Below are 21,666 nucleotides of genomic sequence, written 5' to 3'. Positions count from 1 at the left end.
CACTTGCATATTGTTTATTTTTACTGCATTGTCGTCTTCATTATTTTGTTGTTTATGCACAGAGCATTTACCTATTATATTTCCTATTGCACGTCGTCACCTTGTCATTTACCATTTTTGGTATCATGTATTGCACTTTATTGTTATTATGACATATATTTACTATATCTATTGACATTTTGGAACACAGAGGTCACCCTATTTCTATGGTGCTCACCATTATTGGGCTCTTAGGAGAGTTTATTTGCATTGCATTAAGCACTGCTGTGCTACTTTTGCCTATTATTTTCATCAGTGCTAGTATCCACTTGTTCACACATTTTTTGGGGGACCCCAGACCCACGGCCTTGTTTTTACATGTTTTTAATATTTTCATGATGTTGAAATAAAGATGAACTTTTTTGATATATTCTTACACTCTGGTCCAGTGTGGTGCTTGAAGAGCTACTTTCCTTTCTTGTGTATCCAATATGTTTATATAGCTCATAGCACGCCTAGACCCCACATTTTGTAATTACCATTATATATATTTTCTTGGTGGTGCTTGTTCCGTCTCTTATATAGCCAAATTGACTTATTTAAGCATTTCTGCTTTTTTCTAGGAACGACAGCACACTTCAATTTAAAGAGGCGATTGATTTTCTCCTGTTATTTCAACCTTTCTATACTTCAGTTGCTTAGTTGTTTGCATAGAGGGTTGTCAAGCTGTTTGGTCTTCTTTTGGTTTTTCACCTATATGTTGAGATTTTCTGAGCTTAGGTGTATCCAGCCCAGTCATTGTCTCCTTTTTAGACTATGGAAGTCCTTAATCGTATGGAACAGACATGGAGCTCCCAATTGAGCTCGGTTTTTGCTGCATCGGAGAATAGAGACAATTCCAGAACTCCAATTTCACCAGAATTTAGGAAATTATGTGTGGAAATTAAAGATGCACATGCTGATTACATCAAACTGTGGTGGAACATTCACAGTTTGGAACACTACTGTAGAGAAGGCATTTATCCTAGAGGCCTACGTATCCAAATTTTTCCTTCATGGGAAGTTGATCTTAAGGAAAGGGAAGATTGGGAAGCAGGGTTGGCGAGATGTTCTGTCATTATCATACAAATGTTATTGGCCCATGATAGAAAACTGCTACCAATGCTTAAAAATCGAATAAACAGCCTCCTTCAGGATTTAGATAAATTTGATTCCCTTACTCTTGTCCAACCTTTTCTAACCCAATTACAGAAAGATGTTGCTAAAGTAGAACATGACACCATAGATGCCAAAAAGAAAAAGTTGCAGCGTGACAGAGAAGATTATAATCAGAACAAAGCATATCTATGGAAACATAGAGGCAACCGTAGGGGGCGTAGGTATAGAAAAAACCCCAAAAAACTCCCTAAAAATAGGCCAAAAGAAGGAGCTATTGGAGGTGAACAACCTGTCAGGCCACATAGTAACCAATCTTCTGATACATCTGATTTTTTAGACACAGGAAGCGAAAGCGAAGGGGTGGTAGGAGATATCAGAAGAAGACTAACCAGTTATGTACAATCCCCGAACAAAAAGAAAAGACTTCTGGGGAGCCCGGAAGCACAACGGTAGCAGAGGGATTACAAATCATTAATCTTTCTGATGTACCCCTCACGTCCATTGAAGTTAAAGTCTTGAGTAGAGGCCTATCTTTCTCTCCAACTAAAGAATTTGACTTATTTGAATTAGTCAAGGATCTTTACCTGTTTTGTCGAAAACTTACTCTGAAATTTGCATATCACAACAAGAAACAGACCTCTCAACAACTACAGGGAGCTTTGTTTCTTCCAGAAGCAATTGATCGACAGGTCCTGCAAGATCTACTTGACTTGGTAAGCGAAAACGATTCCTCACAAGAGGATCGGCCTCAGACGAGTTTTAGGTCTCCTTCTTTCTTTATGCCTTCTCTTGCACTGTGCCCACAGGTAAAAGTTTTCTTTGACATGATGCTGCAGGACTTTAAGAAGATCCAGAGAATCCCGAACACACAGAATAACTTATCAAAGAATGAAAAAGAAGCGCTACAGGTATTAAAAACACGGACAGATATAGTCATAAAAGAAGCGGATAAGGGGGGCAATATAGTGATCTGGCCAACCGTTCTTTATGAAAAAGAGGCCAATAAACAACTCAATAACAACAGATTCTATCGTAAACTTCAAGATAATCCGACTACTCTATTTAAGGATAAGTTAGATTCTATCCTAAAGGATGCCAAACAAATGGGGCTCATTTCACTGAGAGAATGGCAATTCCTGACAGTAAAAAATCCGGTCACGCCCACCCTTTATTTGCTACCCAAGGTGCACAAAAATAGGGAGGCACCACCTGGTAGACCCATAGTGGCGGGTATAGGCAGTTTGTTGGAACGCTGTTGCTCATTTATTGATTTTTTTCTGCAGGATCACGTGACGAGTTTAGATTCATATGTTAGGGACTCATCTGATCTCATTACTAAACTGGATGATGTTGTCTTACCATCAGATTCATTGCTTATTACTTGTGACGTCGAATCCCTCTACACGAATATCGACCACAGAGATGCCCTATCATCTGTCAGATACTTTCTCAGGACCACCTCAACCGTGAGAGATGACTTCAACATCTTTCTCCTCCAATTATTAGACTACGTGCTGAAACACAATTTCTTCACATTCAATGGTAAATATTATTTACAAACTCATGGCGTTTCTATGGGGGCCAAGTGTGCCCCCTCAATCGCTAACCTATTTTTAGGTTGGTGGGAAAGAGAAATTGTATGGTCCCCAAAGATGACAGATTATCATGATAACATCTTGGGCTATTTTAGGTATGTGGATGACATACTTATATTATGGAATGGGAATATGGAGAAGGCACAAACATTTGTTTCAGAATTAAATACTAATGATCACAACATCTTCCTTACTGCCAACTACTCCCAAACCGAGGTTAGCTTTTTGGATCTAAAAATAACATTAAATGAGCAGGGAGCTATCCATACCTCACTATATCGTAAAGAAACTGCCGTCAACAGCCTCTTACATTTCGACTCTTTTCACACAGACACACTGAAAAGGAATATTCCAGTGGGCCAATTTCTTCGTTTAAGACGAAATTGTACAAACATATCCGACTTTGAGAAAGAAGCAAACCAGCTGTCACAACGTTTCCTAGACAGAGGCTATCCTAAGAATTCCATTAAGAAGGCGCTATTTAGAGCAAGATCTAGCAACAGAGTGGATCTATTGCAGCCTAAGGTAAAGAAAAAAGAGGAATTGGTCAGATTCTGTACGATGTACAATAATCGATGGACCCAGATACAGAACATATTGAGAAAACATTGGGCTATAATTAATAGCGACCCCATAATGAGTGAGTATATCACGCAACATGCTTCACTCACGGCAAAAAGAGCACCTACTTTAAGAAATATGATTTGTAGGAGTCACTATAGTAGACAACAGAAGAGCACATTTAAAGTAAGGGGCAGCTATCCTTGCAACAGCTGTAATATCTGTTTAGCAATGAGACCCACCAAACAAGTATGGAACGCTTCACATACGAGATACTTCAATTTGAAGCAATTTGTCAACTGTCTTACTCCTGGTGTTATCTATCTTCTGGAATGCCCTTGTGGCCTCAAGTATATTGGCCAAACAAAAAACATGCTCAAACTACGTATACAAAAGCATTTCTCTACCATTAGACTCTCAGCCAAAGATCATCTAGAGGGCAAACAGATCACCCCAGTAGCGTTACATGCCCTCTTGTATCATAACAGTAGCACAGTTGGTTGGAAGGTGACTGGCCTACAAAGGATTCATGCCCCTATACGAGGAGGGGACATCACTCAATCTCTGCTTAGAGCAGAGACTAGGTGGATTTTTGAAATGGGTACACAGATACCTGGAGGCCTAAACGAGGATTTTTCGTTTAGTAGCTTTCTTCATTAATCCACCATATAGATCCTTTGGACGTATTATTAGGTCCTTGTCCTTTATCCATCCCTCTTTGTGTGTTCTTTGAGCGTTCCACCTTTTTTGGTCGTGTGTTCCGCGTTTTGTGAGTGCGCAGGATTTTTACATCTAGATATGTATATATATGTATACACCTCCATGCATCACATACGCTGAATACATAGTCCCTTGCTTGATTATATTATATTTTCTCATGTATATGTGAATACATTCATACATATATATATATATATATGTATACATTTTTGTCGCCTTCCCCCAATCACTATCCCCAATACACCTTCTTCCTCTCCTTTTGATCTTTTTCCTCTTTTTCCTCCTTTTCCTCTTCTTCATATTGTGATCTGGTGGTTTGTGGTTGCTTACTTTGTTCTCCTCTCCATTCTGATGGGGTTTGTATATATTTTCTTTATAGAGCCCATTTTTTAGGTCTTGGCATTACCTCCTCCTATCGGTTCCACCCCTATGCTGGTCCATCAACTTAGATCATTTATATATCTGATGAAATTCATATAATTACTAACTTCTAATTTTTAAATTTTCTTTTTTCTCTGATTTTTTTCTTACATAGTGATTCCGATGTGGACTTCTTATGAAAGAAGGAGAAGACCAAAGAACTTTTAGGATCAGGGGCTCACATATTCATATACATATATGTGTCTATGCAGAAGATAACCATAGCTGTTTTATAAACCCTCCACTAGATGTCAGCTTTGCAGCTTTTAAGCAGAACAATGTATTGAGTCTTGTATAGATATATGGATTGTACATCATTGCCTTTTTTATATACACTATTTTTTGTTTGTATTTCGTTAAGCATTCTTATTTTGTTACTATTTTCATCTTTATTGCTTTCATCATTTACTCTGCCCCTTTCATTACAACATGCGCATGCCCCAGTAATATCCCCTCTCCAATCGGCTCCCATTGACGGCGCCGCTGCGTCTGGGTTGCTATGGCGACCCAGCGCAGCTGGCGTTATGACGCGGCCGCGTCACGTCCTGGATTTTTGCGCCCACGTCACATCCTCCTTCGCTAGGTTAAAGGGCAGCTCATATGCCTCCAGCATTAGCCTCCTCAGAAGCGGGCGGTTTCCCGCGAGGTGCACTAAGGCGTTCCGTTCGCCTGGGGTTCCCTTTCTCTCTCTCTCCTTTGTGCTATTCCATGTGAGTACTTTGTGTCCTCCTCATTTGTTGTTCCCTCTATTCACTTGCATATTGTTTATTTTTACTGCATTGTCGTCTTCATTATTTTGTTGTTTATGCACAGAGCATTTACCTATTATATTTCCTATTGCACGTCGTCACCTTGTCATTTACCATTTTTGGTATCATGTATTGCACTTTATTGTTATTATGACATATATTTACTATATCTATTGACATTTTGGAACACAGAGGTCACCCTATTTCTATGGTGCTCACCATTATTGGGCTCTTAGGAGAGTTTATTTGCATTGCATTAAGCACTGCTGTGCTACTTTTGCCTATTATTTTCATCAGTGCTAGTATCCACTTGTTCACACATTTTTTGGGGGACCCCAGACCCACGGCCTTGTTTTTACATGTTTTTAATATTTTCATGATGTTGAAATAAAGATGAACTTTTTTGATATATTCTTACACTCTGGTCCAGTGTGGTGCTTGAAGAGCTACTTTCCTTTCTTGTGTATCCAATATGTTTATATAGCTCATAGCACGCCTAGACCCCACATTTTGTAATTACCATTATATATATTTTCTTGGTGGTGCTTGTTCCGTCTCTTATATAGCCCAATGTATACTAACATGCATCCAGAAGCACCCAAATAAAGCTCAAATTTCTTTAAGAGGTGTGTGCCAAGATCCTCACCCTTGTACCAAAGGGTCAAATGCAATAGTCCAGAAAAGAATCGGTACCACACTCCGTATGTATTTATCAGCTCTTAGACTTTTAGTGCATCATAAAAATTGATAGGCAGCGACAGCCCGCTGTTTCGGCCTGTACGGCCTTTCTCAAGTTACCAAAAATGTGACACTTTTGGCAACTTGAGAAAGGCCGTACAGGCCGAAACAGCGGGCTGTCGCTGCCTGTCAATTTTTATTATGCAATAAAAGTCTAAGAGCTGATAAATACATATGGAGTGTGGTGCCGATCCTTTTCTGGACTATAGCCCAATGTATACTGTACTGTATATTTTTTTTGCTAGGCAGCCCTGCACTAGGCTCAGGGACAGACTCACAAAGACAACATATGGAAGGTGAGGCAGTGACTCCTCTCTGATACTTATCTCATTATACAGAATTATTTATTGTTTGTCTTCAAGGCAATATACAGAAGTAATTTTCAGATACATAATCAAAACAGATGATTGTGGAAAGGCGTGCAGATCTGCTGACCGGTTGTCATAGGCGTCACTACGCTAGGGTATGCTGGGGCGCAGGCCCCCCTCCTGGGAAGCACTTTGCCCCCCGGAGTGCCCCACTTGCTCACTAACATACAGTTAACTGTTTCCAGATTCCAGCAGCATATAGTAAACAGGATATGGTCTGTAAAAAACTCTCCCTCCTGACTCTTCAACCCTTACCTTGCTTGCAGAGTTGTTAAACACAGGCTGGGGGCTGGAATGATTTGTCTGTGATCTGTCCACACAGGAGCAGCTTGGTAGCAAGTAAGGCTTAAAGCATGCCAGCAAACTAGGCAAGTACATATGTAGGTAGTTTTTCTTCAATAATAGCATCATCAATCGGTCCTTTTCATTGCTGAACTTTTATCACCTGAGTTAGGTAAAAAAAATATCTAAAGGTCGCTGTACAAACCATTGATTATGATCACTCAAATGGGCCCCCTTTGTAAACCCCAGCCCCCCCCCCCCCCCCCCCTCCCCAATCCCTTCCCAAATAAAAATTTGAAGCTGGAGCCGCCACTACCGGTTGTAGTCCTTTTATAGTTTCTTATAGCTCGTTTTTTCTTGTTTTTTTTGTTTGTTTGTTTTATGATTTACAGTACATTCAACCTTAAATATCTTTGTGAGAGTATCAAAGTCTTTTCCCCACTTTCTAGTATTTTCATACTGGAACTGCTTGCCATTAGTGTTTTATCACATTTTATTAAAAACATGTCTGTCTCTGTATTATTAATAGCTTTTCTATGTTCTGCTCCATATATTTTAATTCCCTGCGCTGTTTGCAGAATGGAGGAATGAAGCCTATTTGTCCATTGACGTCAGCAGAGAGCCCTGTCACTGACCAGCTTCGATTCCTCAGCAGTCTATAGAAAGTGCTATCTTCTGACCCACATGTGATGCATGTTTTCTCTGCAAATACTAACACTGGAAACTTTGATTGTGAGCTGAGATTTAATGCACTGCTGAACCTGTTTAGTATAGAGAACTCGTCAATGTCTTAGTGTGGTCTGGAACATTGTCTTACTAAGCTGTGTTTGTCAAGATGCAGATGAACCAGCAAACACGCTTCTCGTGACACTGCAGTGTGCCCAGACAGATGAGGAACTGAGGCCGGCTGTCACCGAGCTACATGTTGGCTGCATACGCACGTCATTATCGTCTTCCAAAAAGGTAAACAAGTGCAGTGATTGGGGTCATCCTAGTGGGAGGAAATCTGTCCATTGTAACTAAGCAGCATGAGGCCCCAGCATGAAACTTCCTGGGTAGCCCTATTATTTATTAATCCAGTGCTCAGGGTACTGCTAAGCCATACAAATGCATCAGTTCACATGCTGGATGGTAGTACAAGGATGTAATATTATTGTTAATCCCCAGACTGGTTCCCCAGTGTCCATTGGATACAGTCCAAAATGTTTGTCCTACAGGATAGAACAGTTCTTGCCTCCTTATATTGTCCTCTTTGGTTTGCAGCCATGTTGCCATCTAAAACTGTTTATCCACTAGAACCTAGGTTCCCAGTGCATAGTACGCGTAGCCAGGGCTGGTTCTCTTATGAAGCAATGTAAAAACATTTGCACCAGGTGCAGAGATGCAGCATGTTTGTAAAGGGGCAGCATGTTTGTATTATTTTTACATTAATAGCATGCATTCAGGGTAGGAGAAGAAAAAGCAGGTGGGGAAAAGCAGCTTGTTGTGCTGTGTGAGGAGGGGGGAGGCAGTAGAGTAGCAGTATTTCATTTGACTTGCACAGCAGAAGGAAGGAGGTGGGACTGTTGTCCTGACTGAGGAGAAATGGAATGGATCATGGATGAGGGTGAGAAGTTTGTCACAGAATCACAGCCAGCCAGTGTGCTATTGTGTTGAGCTGCAGCATGTCATTTGAGAACATTAAAGCCAGTGGGTACCACTTTAAAAATAAAAAAGTCAGATACTCACCTAAGGAGAGGGAAGGCTCGGTCCTAATGAGCCTTCCCTCTCCACTCCCGCTGCCCTCGGTGCTGCGCTGGCTCCCCTGTTTGCGTCCGCCGCCACAGGGACTTCGGAGGTCTTCGGGAGCACTCGGGCTTCCGAAGACGGGCCGCTCCATAGTACGCACGCGCGAATGCATTATAGAGGTCGCTCGCGCATGCGTAGTATGGAGCAGCTTGTCTTCGGGAGCCCGAGTGCTCCCGAAGGCTTCCGAAAGCTCCCTTCGGCTGCGGAAGTGGCAGTATTTGACCGAACTGGTCGAATACTGCCACGGGGGATCCTGCGCGGGACCGGGCACCGGGAGAGGAGAGGGAAGGCTCATTAGGACCGAGCCTTCCCTCTCCTTAGGTGAGTATCTGACTTTTTTTATTTTTAAAATGGTAAACATTCACTGTAACCACTTGCCGACCGCGCACTCATACCGCGCGTCGGCAAAGTGGCAGCTGCAGGACCAGCGACGCAGTATTGCGTCGCCAGCTGCAGGCTGATTAATCAGGAAGCAGCCGCTCGCGCGAGCGGCTGCTTCCTGTCAATTCACGGCGGGGGGCTCCGTGAATAGCCTGCGGGCCGCCGATCGCGGCTCGCAGGCTAAATGTAAACACAAGCGGAAATAATCCGCTTTGTTTACATTGTACGGTGCTGCTGCGCAGCAGCGCCGTAAGTCAGATCGGCGATCCCCGGCCAATCAGGATCGCCGCCATGTGACAGGGGACAGCCTGTCACTGGCTGCACAGGACGGATAGCGTCCAGTGCAGCCCCGATCACTGGGGATGAGCAGATAGGAGAGGGAGGGGGGAATTTCACCGCGGAGGGGGGCTTTGAGGTGCCCCCCCCCCCGCAACATGCCAGACAGGAGGAGCGATCAGACCCCCCCTGCACATCATCCCCATAGGGGGGAAAAGGGGGGGGGGCGATCTGATCGCTCTGTGTGCCAGCTGATCTGTGCTGGGGGCTGCAGAGCCCACCCAGCACAGATCACAAAAAATAACGCTGGTCCTTAAGGGGGGGTAAAGGGTGGGTCCTCAAGTGGTTAAATGAAGCAGAGTAAATTGTCAGGTGCTGTGCAATCATTCCATATTGAGGGCTGGGGGGCGCATCCTCAAAAGTTTTCCTCAGGCAGCAAAAAGTCTAGAAATGGCCTTGCGCTTACCTCAGGGAGTGCATTAGTAGGTACCAGGGGGTACTAAAAGTTGTCCTAGTCAATCCATTACAGTAAGTTTAAGAGAAAAAATAAGATACATGATATATAAAAAAATCTAAATAGAGGCTCTGCCTCTGACACAGGAGACCTGGTTCAGATCTTGGTTTTTCCTGTTCAGTAAGCTGGCACCTATTTAGCAAGAAGTCTCTGGGCAATACTTCATAACACTGCTTACTGTCTACTGAGGGTGCCCTAGTGGCTGCAGCTCAAGTGCTTTGAGTCCACCAGGAAAAAAGTGCAATATAAATGCTATTTGTCTTGTCCTAAAGAAAACCTGTGATTTTTTTTGGGATAAAACCAGATATTTAATTTGATAGAGGGAAGCCTCTGGATCCTCCAGAGGCTTCGTCCATCTCCCTCCACCTTGCCATTCTAGTGCTGGGACCTTCAAAGTTCACGGCCAATGCTCCCGAATGAGAATGAGTGTGGACATTCTGTGCAGGACAGCTCAGGCACAGTAGCACAGAGCTGCCACTCGTTCGGCTCAGGGCTAGAGCGCAGGTCCAAGCCTTCTGAAACTGTACAGTGCAGAAGAGCTCCGTCGACAACTTTTTGGGGTCCCAATGCTGGAACAGCAAGGAGGAGAGAGAGGGGGAAGCCTTTGGATTACCCAGAGGCTTCCTTATACTTAAAGGGACCATGAGCAGTAGAAATAAATGAAATCAGTACTTACCTTGGGCTTCCTCGAGCCCACTGTAGGCCATGAGGTCCCCCGGCATCCTCCTGGCTCCTCTCCCGATCCCACTGCAGACTTCACTGCCGGCGACACCAGGGCCGAGTGTCTGCCCAACACTTCCTTAACGGTGACGTTACGCATCATCACAACGGCCTGCGTGACAGCCCTGCGCATGTGTGGTTCAGAGTTAGAAAACCTCACATGTGCAGTACTGTTACGCTGGCCACCGTGATGACATGTAGCGGCCGACTTGATGATGCGTAGTGTCACTGTTAAGGAAGTGTCAGGCCGACGCTCGGCGCGGGTTTCTCCGGTAATGTAGTCTGCAGTGGGACCCGGAGAGTAGCCTGAAGGACCTAGGGGAACCTCACAGCCTACGGTGGGCTGGAGGAAGCTCCAGGTAAATACCAATTTCATTTATTTTTACTGCTCAGAGTCCCTTTAAGTAAGTACCCATTTAGGACACTTTTTTCACTATGGTTACACTTTAAAGCTTCAAGGAATGCTTGAACTGCATTAATAAACAATTATGGAGCACATCTGAAAATAATATATATATATATATATATATATATATATATATATATATATATATATATATATATATATATCAAGGGGTACTTGAGAGGTTGTTGCCCATAGTAGTGGGAACTTAGGCAATGCAGCCATTGCAAAGGGGTTACATACTATACAGTAAGAATGTTGAGAAACAATGCATTAGACTATAATTCAGTAGAAGGTGAACAGAGTCCAGATTACGAAGTCTAGTGTAATGTTGCAGCAATGCTTAGGTGATACCTTGCTCTTTTCATCTCAGCACGGGTCATTTTGGCGCTGCTAACACAGGTAATACAGCTGGCATAGCACCCAGATCTGCACAACGGCTGAAGTCCTACCACTGTGTGCTAATTCCCACTGTCCTCTCTCTTCTGCTATATGGGAAATACATATTCATCTGAGTAGACCATGCATATTCATAGTTCAGTGACCTTCAGTCTCTGCCTGCAACACCCTGAGGGTAGATGGATCCTGCCTATACAGTACATCCAACCACCTTCCCATGTGTGGAACCACTTGTCGTGCTCTCAGTAAGGCTCATGCTTTCCCATTCTCCAGAATGCTGTTCCTTGTGCCATTGGGCTTTATTCCATTCTCTATGTTCTTAAACTCTAGCCAAACCAAGACAGAGCAAAGCAAATCATAAAAGCAATTAGGGGGGTAAGTAATAAATAATACTATAGTGTATAGAAGCTAAGAGTTAAGGTGGCCAATCACGATTCAACCAAATCTATTGATTTTTTTTATTTTTTTAGAAAAATGATTGCATAGAAAAGAAAACTTGTATAATTTTTGATAAATATCTAATCAGTGTGTTAGAAAAATACAAAAACAAAATGTTTTATTCAGTCACTTTCTTTTTAATTTCCAGAAAGGATGGTCATTAGTGTAAGGTATTTTTGTTCCATTTTCCAAATTACCATTGTCGATTAAGTGGAAAGTCGACTGGATTTCTCTGGTGAACCAATTGTGGTTGGCCCCCAACAGTGTACACTTGTCATGGACAGGTTTGCTTTCTGTCCTCTTTATATTCAGCTGATAGATCAAACAGGTGACCAGTTGACACCCAAAGTAGGAGGAGCAATTGATATCTAAATTTCCCAAGATCCCTGCTACATAGCAGGGCAGTAAGATGAAGCTAAAACCACTAGAGGCCTTGAGCCTGTATGGATAGGTGCACAGCTCCAGACAAGTATATACCATATGTAATTCAATTTTCAATTCATACATTTCAGTAGTAAAAGATATAATTTATACTATATTATAGATTTTTTTTCTATAGCAACAGCATCTTCCATAGCGCTGTACATACTAATACTACATGAATTTGTCCAGTTTTCAATTTTGGGTTTACTTGGGCTTAAAGGACAACTGAAGCAAGAGTATCATTTGCCTGGCTACCCTGCTGATCCTCTGCCTCCAGCCTCATTTTTATGGGCGGGCCAGGTGGGCGACCTCCCTGAGTGCTGTGAGGGGGTGGGGGAGCGCAGTGATGGAGGGGGGAGCTGCGTCCTCACTGGGACTCAGCTGTGTGGAGGGGAGCCCGTCTTCTCCCTCCCTCCCTTTCCCCTGGGCTCCCTTCTGTGCTCCCCCCTATCTGCAGAGTAATCACAGGGAAGCCTCGTATCCGCAACTCACCTCCCTTCCCTTCGCCACTGATCTCCTCCGTCTGCATAGCCGCTTATACACTCTCTACTTCCTGTTAAGCAGGAAGTAGAGTGTGTATAAGTAGCTATGCAAATGAAGGAAATCAGCGGCAATTGAACCTGGAAGGGAGGTGTGTTGCTAACATGAGGCTTCCCACTGCGCTTACTCTGCAAAGAGTGGGGAGCATGGAGGGGAGACCCGGGGAGAGGGAGGGAGAAATCGGGCCACCCTCCATGCGGCTAAGTCTCAGTGTGGCCGCAGCTCCTCCCTCCATCACCTATACGGGGAGGAGGCACCTATACCTAGCTACCTATACTGAAGGCACCTATACCTAGCTACCTATACTGAAGGCACCTATACCTAGCTATACTGAAGGCACCTATACCTAGCTACCTATACTGAAGGCACCTATACCTATCTACCTATACTGAAGGCTCCTATACCAAGTTACCTAAACTGAAGGCACCTATACCTAGCTACCTATAATGGCAGCACTTGTACCTAGCTAACCTATACAAGGAGCACTTATAGCTATCTATCTATACTGGGGTCACCTACAGCTGGCTACCTATACTGGGGACACCTATGCCTGGCTACCTATATTGGGTCTGTGAGTCCATGGGGGGGGGGGGGGGGTTCACACCCTCGTCCTGGGTGCAGTTTGGCCTAGACACTGCCCTGTCTGCCTTTAGTATTTTTAGCCATAGACCCTGAACAAGAATGCAGCAGATCAGGTGTTTATGGAATTATTGTCAGATCTGACAAGATTAGCTGCGTGAATGTTTCTTGTGTTATTCAGAGACTTCTGCAGACAGGCAACTGGTATTGTTTAAAAAAAAAAAGTTATGGCAGCCTCCATATACTTCTCACTTCAGTTGTCCTTTAAAGTACTCATCCCATGATCTTAAAGAGAACCCGAGGTGCGTTTAAAGAATGTTATCTGCATACAGAGGCTGGATCTGCCTATACAGCCCAGCCTCTGTTGCTATCCCAAACCCCCCTAAGGTCCCCCTGCACTCTGCAATCCCTCATAAATCACAGCCGTGGTGTGAGGCTGTGTTTACATCTGTAGTGTCAGTCTCAGCTGCTCCCCCGCCTCCTGCATAGCTCCGGTCCCTGCCCCCATCCCTTCCCTCCAATCAGCAGGGAGGGAAGGGATGCAGGCGGGGACTGGAGTTCTGCAGGAGGCGGGGAGAGCAGCAGACTGACACTATAGAGATAAACACAGCCAGCTCTGACAAGCTGTTTGTCAACAGCATGGTTGTGATTTATGAGGGATTGCAGAGTGCAGGGGGACCTTAGGGGGGTTTGGGATAGCAACAGAGGCTGGGCTGTATAGGCAGATCCAGCCTCTGTATGCAGATAATATTCTTCAAACCCACCTCGGGTTGTCTTTAAGTTCTTAACCTACAGAAAGAGAAGAGGACCACTATCATGAAAACTGTATAATTGAAGCTCTGTGTGTACACATACTGTACATGCAAGATATGCATTAGTACTAGAGTAAAATGCACTACTTGTTACCTTTTTCTTCTGTCACAGTAGGTATTATCAATATGACAGTCCTAAAGGACAAGCTTTTGACTAGTACATACTGTATCTTAATGGCTGATTCTTAATCCTTTATTTATTTGTTTTCAAAAGCACCACCTGGCTAGGATCTATACAAAGCTGTTGGCTAGTCTGCCTACTCATGTGCCACTATTCTGGCCGTTGGGCTGTGCCAGTGCTTTCCAGGGTGTTTTTTAAAAGTAAAGGAAATCCTGTGAATCGCACATGAGATGGACTAGTCCAAAACCTGTTGGTAAAAAGTTCAGATCTATCAGATTAAAGCTGCCTACAGCTACAAAGGAAAAAATAATTTACAGTGCATTTTACTATGTGCTAAATGCAGGGGCATTTTTAGGCATATGCAGTCCAGGCCACTGCCTGGGGTGCCATTGGTCCTGGGGGGCACCATGCCTCTTATTAAGCCCTGCCCCCTAACTAAACCCCACCTCAGAACTAAACCACACCCCCAATGAAGTTTGTTCCTTCTTTGTGCCTCTTTCTGTCCCCTTGTGCCTCCTTCTGTCTCCTTGTGCCACTTTCAGTCCCCCTGTGCCTCCTTCTGTCCCACTGGGCATCCTTCTGTCCCCCTTTTTTGGCAAGATTTGTTGGGGGCTATCACAAACCAGGCCCCTAGACTCTCTCCAGGCCTTTGGCACCTGCAGTTGCTTTGTGGATGATCCAGCTCTGTGTGCGTCCCTCTGTACCATCCTGTCTGTCTCCTGCTCCCTCTAGTGCTGGCACCTCACTCTCCTCATGTAGCGTGTAATCACGCTACATGCTATAGGAGATGCTGGGCACTAGGATGGTGAGCGGACAGGCAGAAGCACAGCACTGGACTCCAGTGGAGAGGTCAGAGCACAGCTTTTGCTGCACTATACTCTGCATTTAGGAGGTGTGCGACAAAATGTGACAGGATCGGCAGGTTGTTTGTTATATCAGGGACTCCCTGTATCATGCATCCACCCTATACGGCACATGGTTTGTATTCTTTACTGTGTGTGTGTATATGGGTTTTTTTTGGGGGGAAAGGGGGAGGGTAACACAGGACTTCTTGTCTGGAGTGACAAAAGGGCTAGAAATGCCCCTGGCTAAATGTACCTATTATATGTCTGTGCACACGTGTATTATATATTTTATAGGTTTTGTGATAGTGGTTCTTTAAATACAGAAAAGGCGGTGTCTTGTATGGATAACTCTTATGGTCCATTTACACTTGGTGCGATGCGATTTGCGCACAGCAAAAAGGCTACCGCAACGCATTATTACATACACTTTAGTATATGATGCAGACTGCGGTGACAGGGAAATTGGAAGCAACCTGCCTTCAAAAAGTCTCGCCCTCAATTGCATGCTGCTGCACAGGAAGCACAGGAACCTGAAAATGTGTGCTCTGCACCGCAAACACGACAAAAATTCTTCATTTGCACGTTACCATTGGCTTTCATAGCTTCTGGTGCCACGCGCAGTGCGCAATAACGCACTGCAAGTTCTGCATCAGCTAGAGCACTTCCAGCGCATTGCAAGAAATGTCCATTCACTTTAATGGCCATTCCGATGAGGTGCGTAAGGTGGCAGCGACACAACACAGTAAGTGTGAAAAGGGGCCCTACTGATATCAGTGCAGCCAATGAAGACTTTGATACCTCTTTAGGTCCTTTCTTCTACTGATTCAGAGCAATTGCTTCTTTTAAGTTGATGAAGCAATATTGGCTCAGTAAATTCTGTAGAAACACCTGGGCCCCATTCAATTCACCTTTTTTCTAGGAAACAATTTTGCATCTTCTGTTTGAAATAACTTTTTGGCACTCTGCAATTGAAAAGTACCGTAGATAAAAAAAAGTACTGTCATAATTATTCTATGTTCTTGTTGGTTGGTGGCTTAAAGGGCATTTTTATTGAAAAGGTATGAAAATATCACCTAGGAGAAAACTTTAAGTGAATCTGAGCTCAGAACTTCTCTGCTCTAAAAGATTAGGCACGGTATGAAAACAACGAGGGAAAAAAATTATTTGTTACCATGCACAGAAACCCCTCCCCCCCCCCCCCCGAAAGCCTTGAAAATGTACTGGATGAACTTTCATCAGCACTGCTGAGGCTATGAATCATGCCTACTGATTACACACTTGTTACACTCAACTGTAGCTAAATAAACAAACACAGCTCAGTGCAGCTGATTTCTACAGCATTTCTATGTGGAATGTACACTTTTCAGTCTGTTTTTTGCAAGGGCTTGGGTCCACTTTAAGGAACAAAAAGTCATTTGAATAAGGGCCATGATTTGAAAAGTTGTCATCCCTTTTGTCCCTGCAGTGATTGCAGTGGCATTTGTGTTTACACCAGACCCTTTCCTCACTGTATTTAACACCTTCGCTAGATGTACTCTCAAATTGTCAGATAATTATGGTGCATACTATTTATTTGAAATCTCTCCCTATTTTTCCTTCATAAGTTAGTGTTGTCGTTAACACTACTGGAGCAACTGGTGCAAAAGCTTCTAGACCTTTTTGTTTGGCCACGTTTCTTGACCCTGCTGCGTTCATCAAGCATTATGGGCTGATAAGTATTTACTGGACTACTACTGTACTGCTTTTTACTTTGTTACCGTATATTGTTTGGCATTGTACTGTATCCCTTATCTATTCTACAGGACTGCGTAATATGTTAGCACTTTATAAATAAATTTAATAATAATAATTGATTGCTTTCTTCCTCAGTTTGAATTCTCTTATTCCTGGCAGCCATCATGATTGTAGTATTATTAAAATATGCTGAAATGTTGCTCTTCCCATTCAGAATGTGGAACTCTCATGGGATGGTGTGCAGCTCCTGCAGCAGAAAGGATTCACCATTGAGCCAGTGAAAGCACTTGTGGATGCTGGTCAGAAGAAAGCTGTATCTATCAGCTGGATACCACCGGCCGGATATGATGTATGTAAAGCATGTCTAAATTAATGAAGCATTAGAAGCATGTAAAATGTGTATATTTGTTGATGGAGCAAAACATTTTCTTAACACATTTCCACTAAAGGTGCCCATACATTACTCAATATTGCGGCCGGATTGAGCTTTCAGATAATTTCATTGAATCGAATCGGTGCCACAGCATGGCCACCAGATCGATCTTTAGATTGATTTTGGGTTGAAATTGGTTGAAAGGATGGATCGGGAATGCTGGCAAAATCTGGGTAGCAAGGGCTCAATCCGGTGCGCGGCGGTAACGGCGTTCAATATTGCAACAGCCTAACGGACCCCATGCCGGTGTCCACCCAAGTTTATAAATGCGCCCGACCGTGCCTGAGTGCAGTGTTAGTCTCACCTCTACACCAACATGATTCCTGGCCTCCTCCAGTGTTCACAGCGAGCGCCTCTTCCACTGGCACATGTTGTGATGTCACTATATGGTAGGGGAGCGAGTCATGTGGTACAGGCGCTCGCTGTGACACCCAACACCAGAGGAGGCCAGGAGTTGCTCCAGCAGAGAGGTGAGACTTACACTGAGTACAGACCCAGAGGGGATATACTGTATGTACTTGGAGGGCGGCCCGGCACGTGGTGGCGGCAGCAGGACGATTTCCAACAGATTTCATGCTGAAAACTATTCGAAATCCCTGTGTAGTGTGTGGGCAGGCAATGGACAGGGCAGTTCCAAGTGGGGCTTGCACTCTTTTGCAGGTAGGCACTTGCCTGTTTTTAAGTAGCGCTGTTCATTTCCTTGCTATGTAACCAGGTAGATTACCCCAGTATAGGTAGCCAGCTATAGGTACCCCCAATAAAGGTTAGCTTGGTATAGGTGCCCCAAGCATACGCAGCCAGGCATAGGCGCCTCGCAGTATATGTAGCCAGGCATAGGTGCCCCCAGTATAGGTTAGCCAGGTAGGTTCCACCAGTATAGGTATCCAGCTATAGGTAGCTCCAATAAAGGTTAGCTAGGTATAGGTGCTCCCAGTATAGGTTAGCCAGGCATAGGTGCCTCCCAGTATAGGTAGCCAGACATAGGTGCCTCCCAGTATCAGTAGCCAGCATAGGTGCCCCCAGTATAGGTTATCCAGATAGGTTCCCCCAGCATAGATAGCTAGACATATGTGTCCCTAGTATAGGTTAATCAGGCATAGGTGTACCCCAGTATAGGTTAGCTAGGTATAGGAGCCACCAATATACATAGCGAGGCATAGGAGCCTCCCAGTATAGGTAGCTAGGCATAGGTGCCCCCAGTATAGGTTAGCCAGGTAGGTTACCCTAGTATAGGTAGCCAGCTATAGGTACCCCCAGTAAAGGTTAGCTACGTATAGGTGCCCTCAGGGTACTTAGCCAGGCACAGATGCCTCCCAGTAAAGGTAGCCAGGCATAGGGGCCTGCAGTATAGGTTAGCCAGGAAGGCACCAGTGTAGGTTAGCCAGCTATAGGTACCTCCAATAAGGGTTAGCTAGGTATAGGTGCTCCCAGCATATGTAGCCAGGCATGGCTGAATCCCAGTATAGGTAGCCACACATAGGTGCCTCCCAGTATGAGTAGCCAGGCATAGATGTCCCCAGTATAAGCTAGCCAGGTAGGTTCCCCCAGCATAGGTAGCTAGACATAGGTGCCCCTAGTATACTGTAGGTTAACCAGGCAAAGGTGCCCCAGGATAAGTTAGCCAGGCATAGGTGATGGAGGGGGGTGCCATGGCCACACTGGGACGCAACAAGGAGGGGGATCGACTTCTCCCTCCCACACTCTTCCTAGGGCCCCCTCTGTGCCCCCCCCCCCCCTCTACTGCAGAGTAACTGCAACGGAAGCCTCTAAAAACAGCTCACCTCCTTCCCGGCTCCAAGCGATGTTCACTTGAGCCAGGCTCCTCTGTCCTCAGTGCCGCTTAAACTTTCACTACTTCAGTAATGTTTTTATACTAATAAAAATCTTTAGAATCTTCCATGAGGAGATGGACTAGTCTGTCTACTATAGCTATGTCTATACATCTACAGAATTTTGTATGGCTGCCTTTACAGTAATAGCTTTGTGCTATGCATTAGAGTCTGAATGACTAATAGGCCTGACTGACCATTGTGAATCCAGCCTTACAGTGCTAAACCCTGCACTGCCAGTCTGGACAGAGGATTGTGGGAAGTGGTATAAACATGGAGTCAGGTACTAATAACTACAGTAACAGTAAATTTTATTTTGTGCTTACTCTGAAAAGTGGGCAGAGGTGTCAATAGGAGGGGGGGGGGGGAGAGGGAGTCCTGACAATTATGCTTTCTGGCCTGGGGGGTTGTTGTTATGCTCCTAAAAAACAAAAGTACAATCAGTAGCGTATCGAGAGATCATGGGACCTCATAGTAAAACGTTCATGGGGCCCTCATATGTAGGCACTCTTAAGCAATGCCACCTGCCCCTACCATATGGATAGGAGTTGATTGGGTCATTTACATAGTTCATGGGCACTGAGACAAAGTCAAAGGGTGGAGAAACACAAGGAAGTTAATGGCAAATACATCTCCGAAAATTCAGCTTTTTATTGCAAAAACCTGTTCAACATTATTGCCCTAATCAGGGCGGGGAGCGCTTCTGTGAGAGGCAGAGCTTTCAACTGCAGCTCTGCCTCTACACGCGTCTATCAGCGTGTATCTCCGCCTCCGCCCACCCCTCTCAGTCTTCCTTCACTAAGAGGGGCGGGGGAGAGGCGGAGATATGTGCTGATAGACATGCATGGAGGCAGAGCTGCAGCTGAAAGCTCTGCCTCCCGGGGCAGCAAAATCTACGACCAAGAAAGTTGTGTATTTTGCGAGGGGAGTTTGGTGGGATTTAGTTAGAGTTCAGCCGCGGGGATGCAGCGTTTTAGTTAGGGCAATAATGTTGAACAGGTTTTTGCAATAAAAAGCTTAATTTTCGGAGACTTCGGTGTTTCTTTAAGTACCCACTGGGCCCCCTATGCTCCACGGCTCCATAGCATTTGCTACGACTGCTATGGCTATTGCCAGTACAATTTGAGGTTATTGTTGAAATTAGAAATTCCTTCCTTACTGAATACTGTAATACCAGTTTTTAACGTTATGACAGATGGGCTTGTGTAGCATTGATTTTTTTGCACTTAAAAGACTGTTACTATTACTAATTTGACTTAAATGAAAGATTCTGATGGAAATCACATATCTAGGAGATAAATTAAAATTCCTTGTCTTGTTTGTTCCACAGCCAAATAAATCAGAAAGTACCACGGCACGGCTGACGCTGAAAGGCGATATCACTGAAACATACCATGTTATCTTCTCTACACATGTAGTGTCCTTATAGAGCTCATGGGAGTAAGAAACACCACTGGACAGTCATCCTGATCGCCTGTAATGATTACTGCTTTTACAGGAAACAAAAATGTAACAGGACTCCTGCAAGAATAAACTGCTTCTTGTCGTATTACCAGACTGGAGTAATAAATGACACACCCAGAGGGGAGGGAAGAGAATGAGGCTTGTTTGTTGATGGGGAGAGAGGGGCTTACTGATGGTTCGCTGGAGAGAGAGTGAGCATGCTGGGGTTATGGATGGGGAGATATATATATATATATATATATATATATATATATATATATATATATATATATATATACAGGATCTTCTCAAAAAATTAGCATATTGTGATAAAGTTCATTATTTTCTGTAATGTACTGATAAACATTAGACTTTCATATATTTTAGATTCAAATACACACAACTGAAGTAGTTCAAGCCTTTTATTGTTTTTCTTATTGATGATTTTGGCATACAGCTCATGAAAACCCAAAATTCCTATCTCAAAAAATTAGCATATTTCATCCGACCAATAAAGGAAAAGTGTTTTTAAAACAAAAAAAGTCAACCTTCAAATAATTATGTTCAGTTATGCACTCAATACTTGGTCGGGAATCCTTTTGCAGAAATAACTGCTTCATATATATGTGTGTGTGTGTGTGTGTGTGTGTGTGTGTGTGTGTGTGTGTGTGTGTGTGTGTGTGTGTGTGTGTGTGTATCTATGTATGTGTCGCGTTTACTCGAAAATGCCTTGATATGTTCTGAGGGTCTTGGGTCCCCCCTGCACACCTGGGCGGAGCTACAAACAGCAAAACAGATTTCACCCATTCATGTCGATAGAAAAAATGTAAAAGGCTGCCATTTTCACAGTAATCAAGCCAGAGTCCCCAAACTTGGCACAGTTGGTCACTTGGTGACCGAGGCTACAAATCCAGGAAATGTGGGTGGTGCACAAAACAGCAAATCAAATATCAGCCATTCATTTTAAATGGGAAAATGTAAACTGTAGCCAATCACTGTTCATTGCAGGCTTTTCAAACTTGGCACACTTGGTCACTGGATAACTGAAATTTAGAATAAGAAAAGTGGGTGGAGCCTACAACAGCCAATCAAAATTCACCTATTGATTTTTAAGGGGAATATTGAAACTGCTGCCATTCTTACACTGTTAATGGCAGAAGCTTCAAACTTGCTACAGTCAGTCATTGGATGACTGGGGACCAAATTCACTAAAGGGGCAAGGCCACAATCAGCCAATCAGATTTCCTTGGTGGATAAACTGCTTCATTCACACATTTTTGATGCCAGGAACCTGAAAGCTCACAAACTTGGTCATTAAGTGACTGTGTGTTCAAGTTACAAAAAGTGGGTGGAGCCAAAACCAAATTTTACTGGGAAAATATAAACTGCAACCATTCTTACACTATTAATAGCAGGGA

The 21,666-nt window shown here is 43.9% G+C and overlaps 1 protein-coding gene and 1 long non-coding RNA gene across 7 annotated transcripts in view; both read left to right on the top strand.

Annotated features, from left to right (window-relative positions):
• CFAP74 (cilia and flagella associated protein 74) overlaps positions 1-20,357 on the top strand; it is a 261,484-nt gene extending 241,127 nt beyond the window's left edge. For 2 of the 5 annotated variants that reach the window (XM_068240650.1, XM_068240649.1), the window contains exons 37-40: positions 7,406-7,533; positions 11,382-11,426; positions 16,758-16,892; positions 20,136-20,357. In XM_068240650.1, coding sequence (XP_068096751.1) covers positions 7,406-7,533; positions 11,382-11,426; positions 16,758-16,892; positions 20,136-20,234 — 407 coding nt within the window. In that variant the 3' untranslated portion in view covers positions 20,235-20,357. Of the gene's footprint in view, positions 1-7,405; positions 7,534-11,381; positions 11,427-16,413; positions 16,618-16,757; positions 16,893-20,135 lie in introns of those variants that run through there. The other 3 variants (XM_068240652.1, XM_068240653.1, XM_068240654.1) reach the window with 3 other exon arrangements.
• Positions 721-4,864, top strand: LOC137522708 (uncharacterized). 2 transcript variants are annotated; one of them, XR_011022409.1, is made up of 5 exons: positions 721-1,850; positions 1,944-2,045; positions 2,503-2,679; positions 3,064-3,257; positions 4,549-4,864. It is a non-coding gene; the product is annotated as an uncharacterized lncRNA (long non-coding RNA). The 2 variants fall into 2 exon arrangements; XR_011022408.1 differs by having other exon boundaries at positions 721-2,045.
• Positions 20,358-21,666: the final 1,309 nt, after the last annotated feature.

The sequence above is a fragment of the Hyperolius riggenbachi genome, chromosome 6 (genome assembly GCF_040937935.1).
Source record: "Hyperolius riggenbachi isolate aHypRig1 chromosome 6, aHypRig1.pri, whole genome shotgun sequence".
NCBI classification, from domain to species: domain Eukaryota; kingdom Metazoa; phylum Chordata; class Amphibia; order Anura; family Hyperoliidae; genus Hyperolius; species Hyperolius riggenbachi.
The sequence above is the reverse complement of the archived record's forward strand: the minus strand, read 5'-3'. Positions and strand labels throughout refer to the sequence as shown.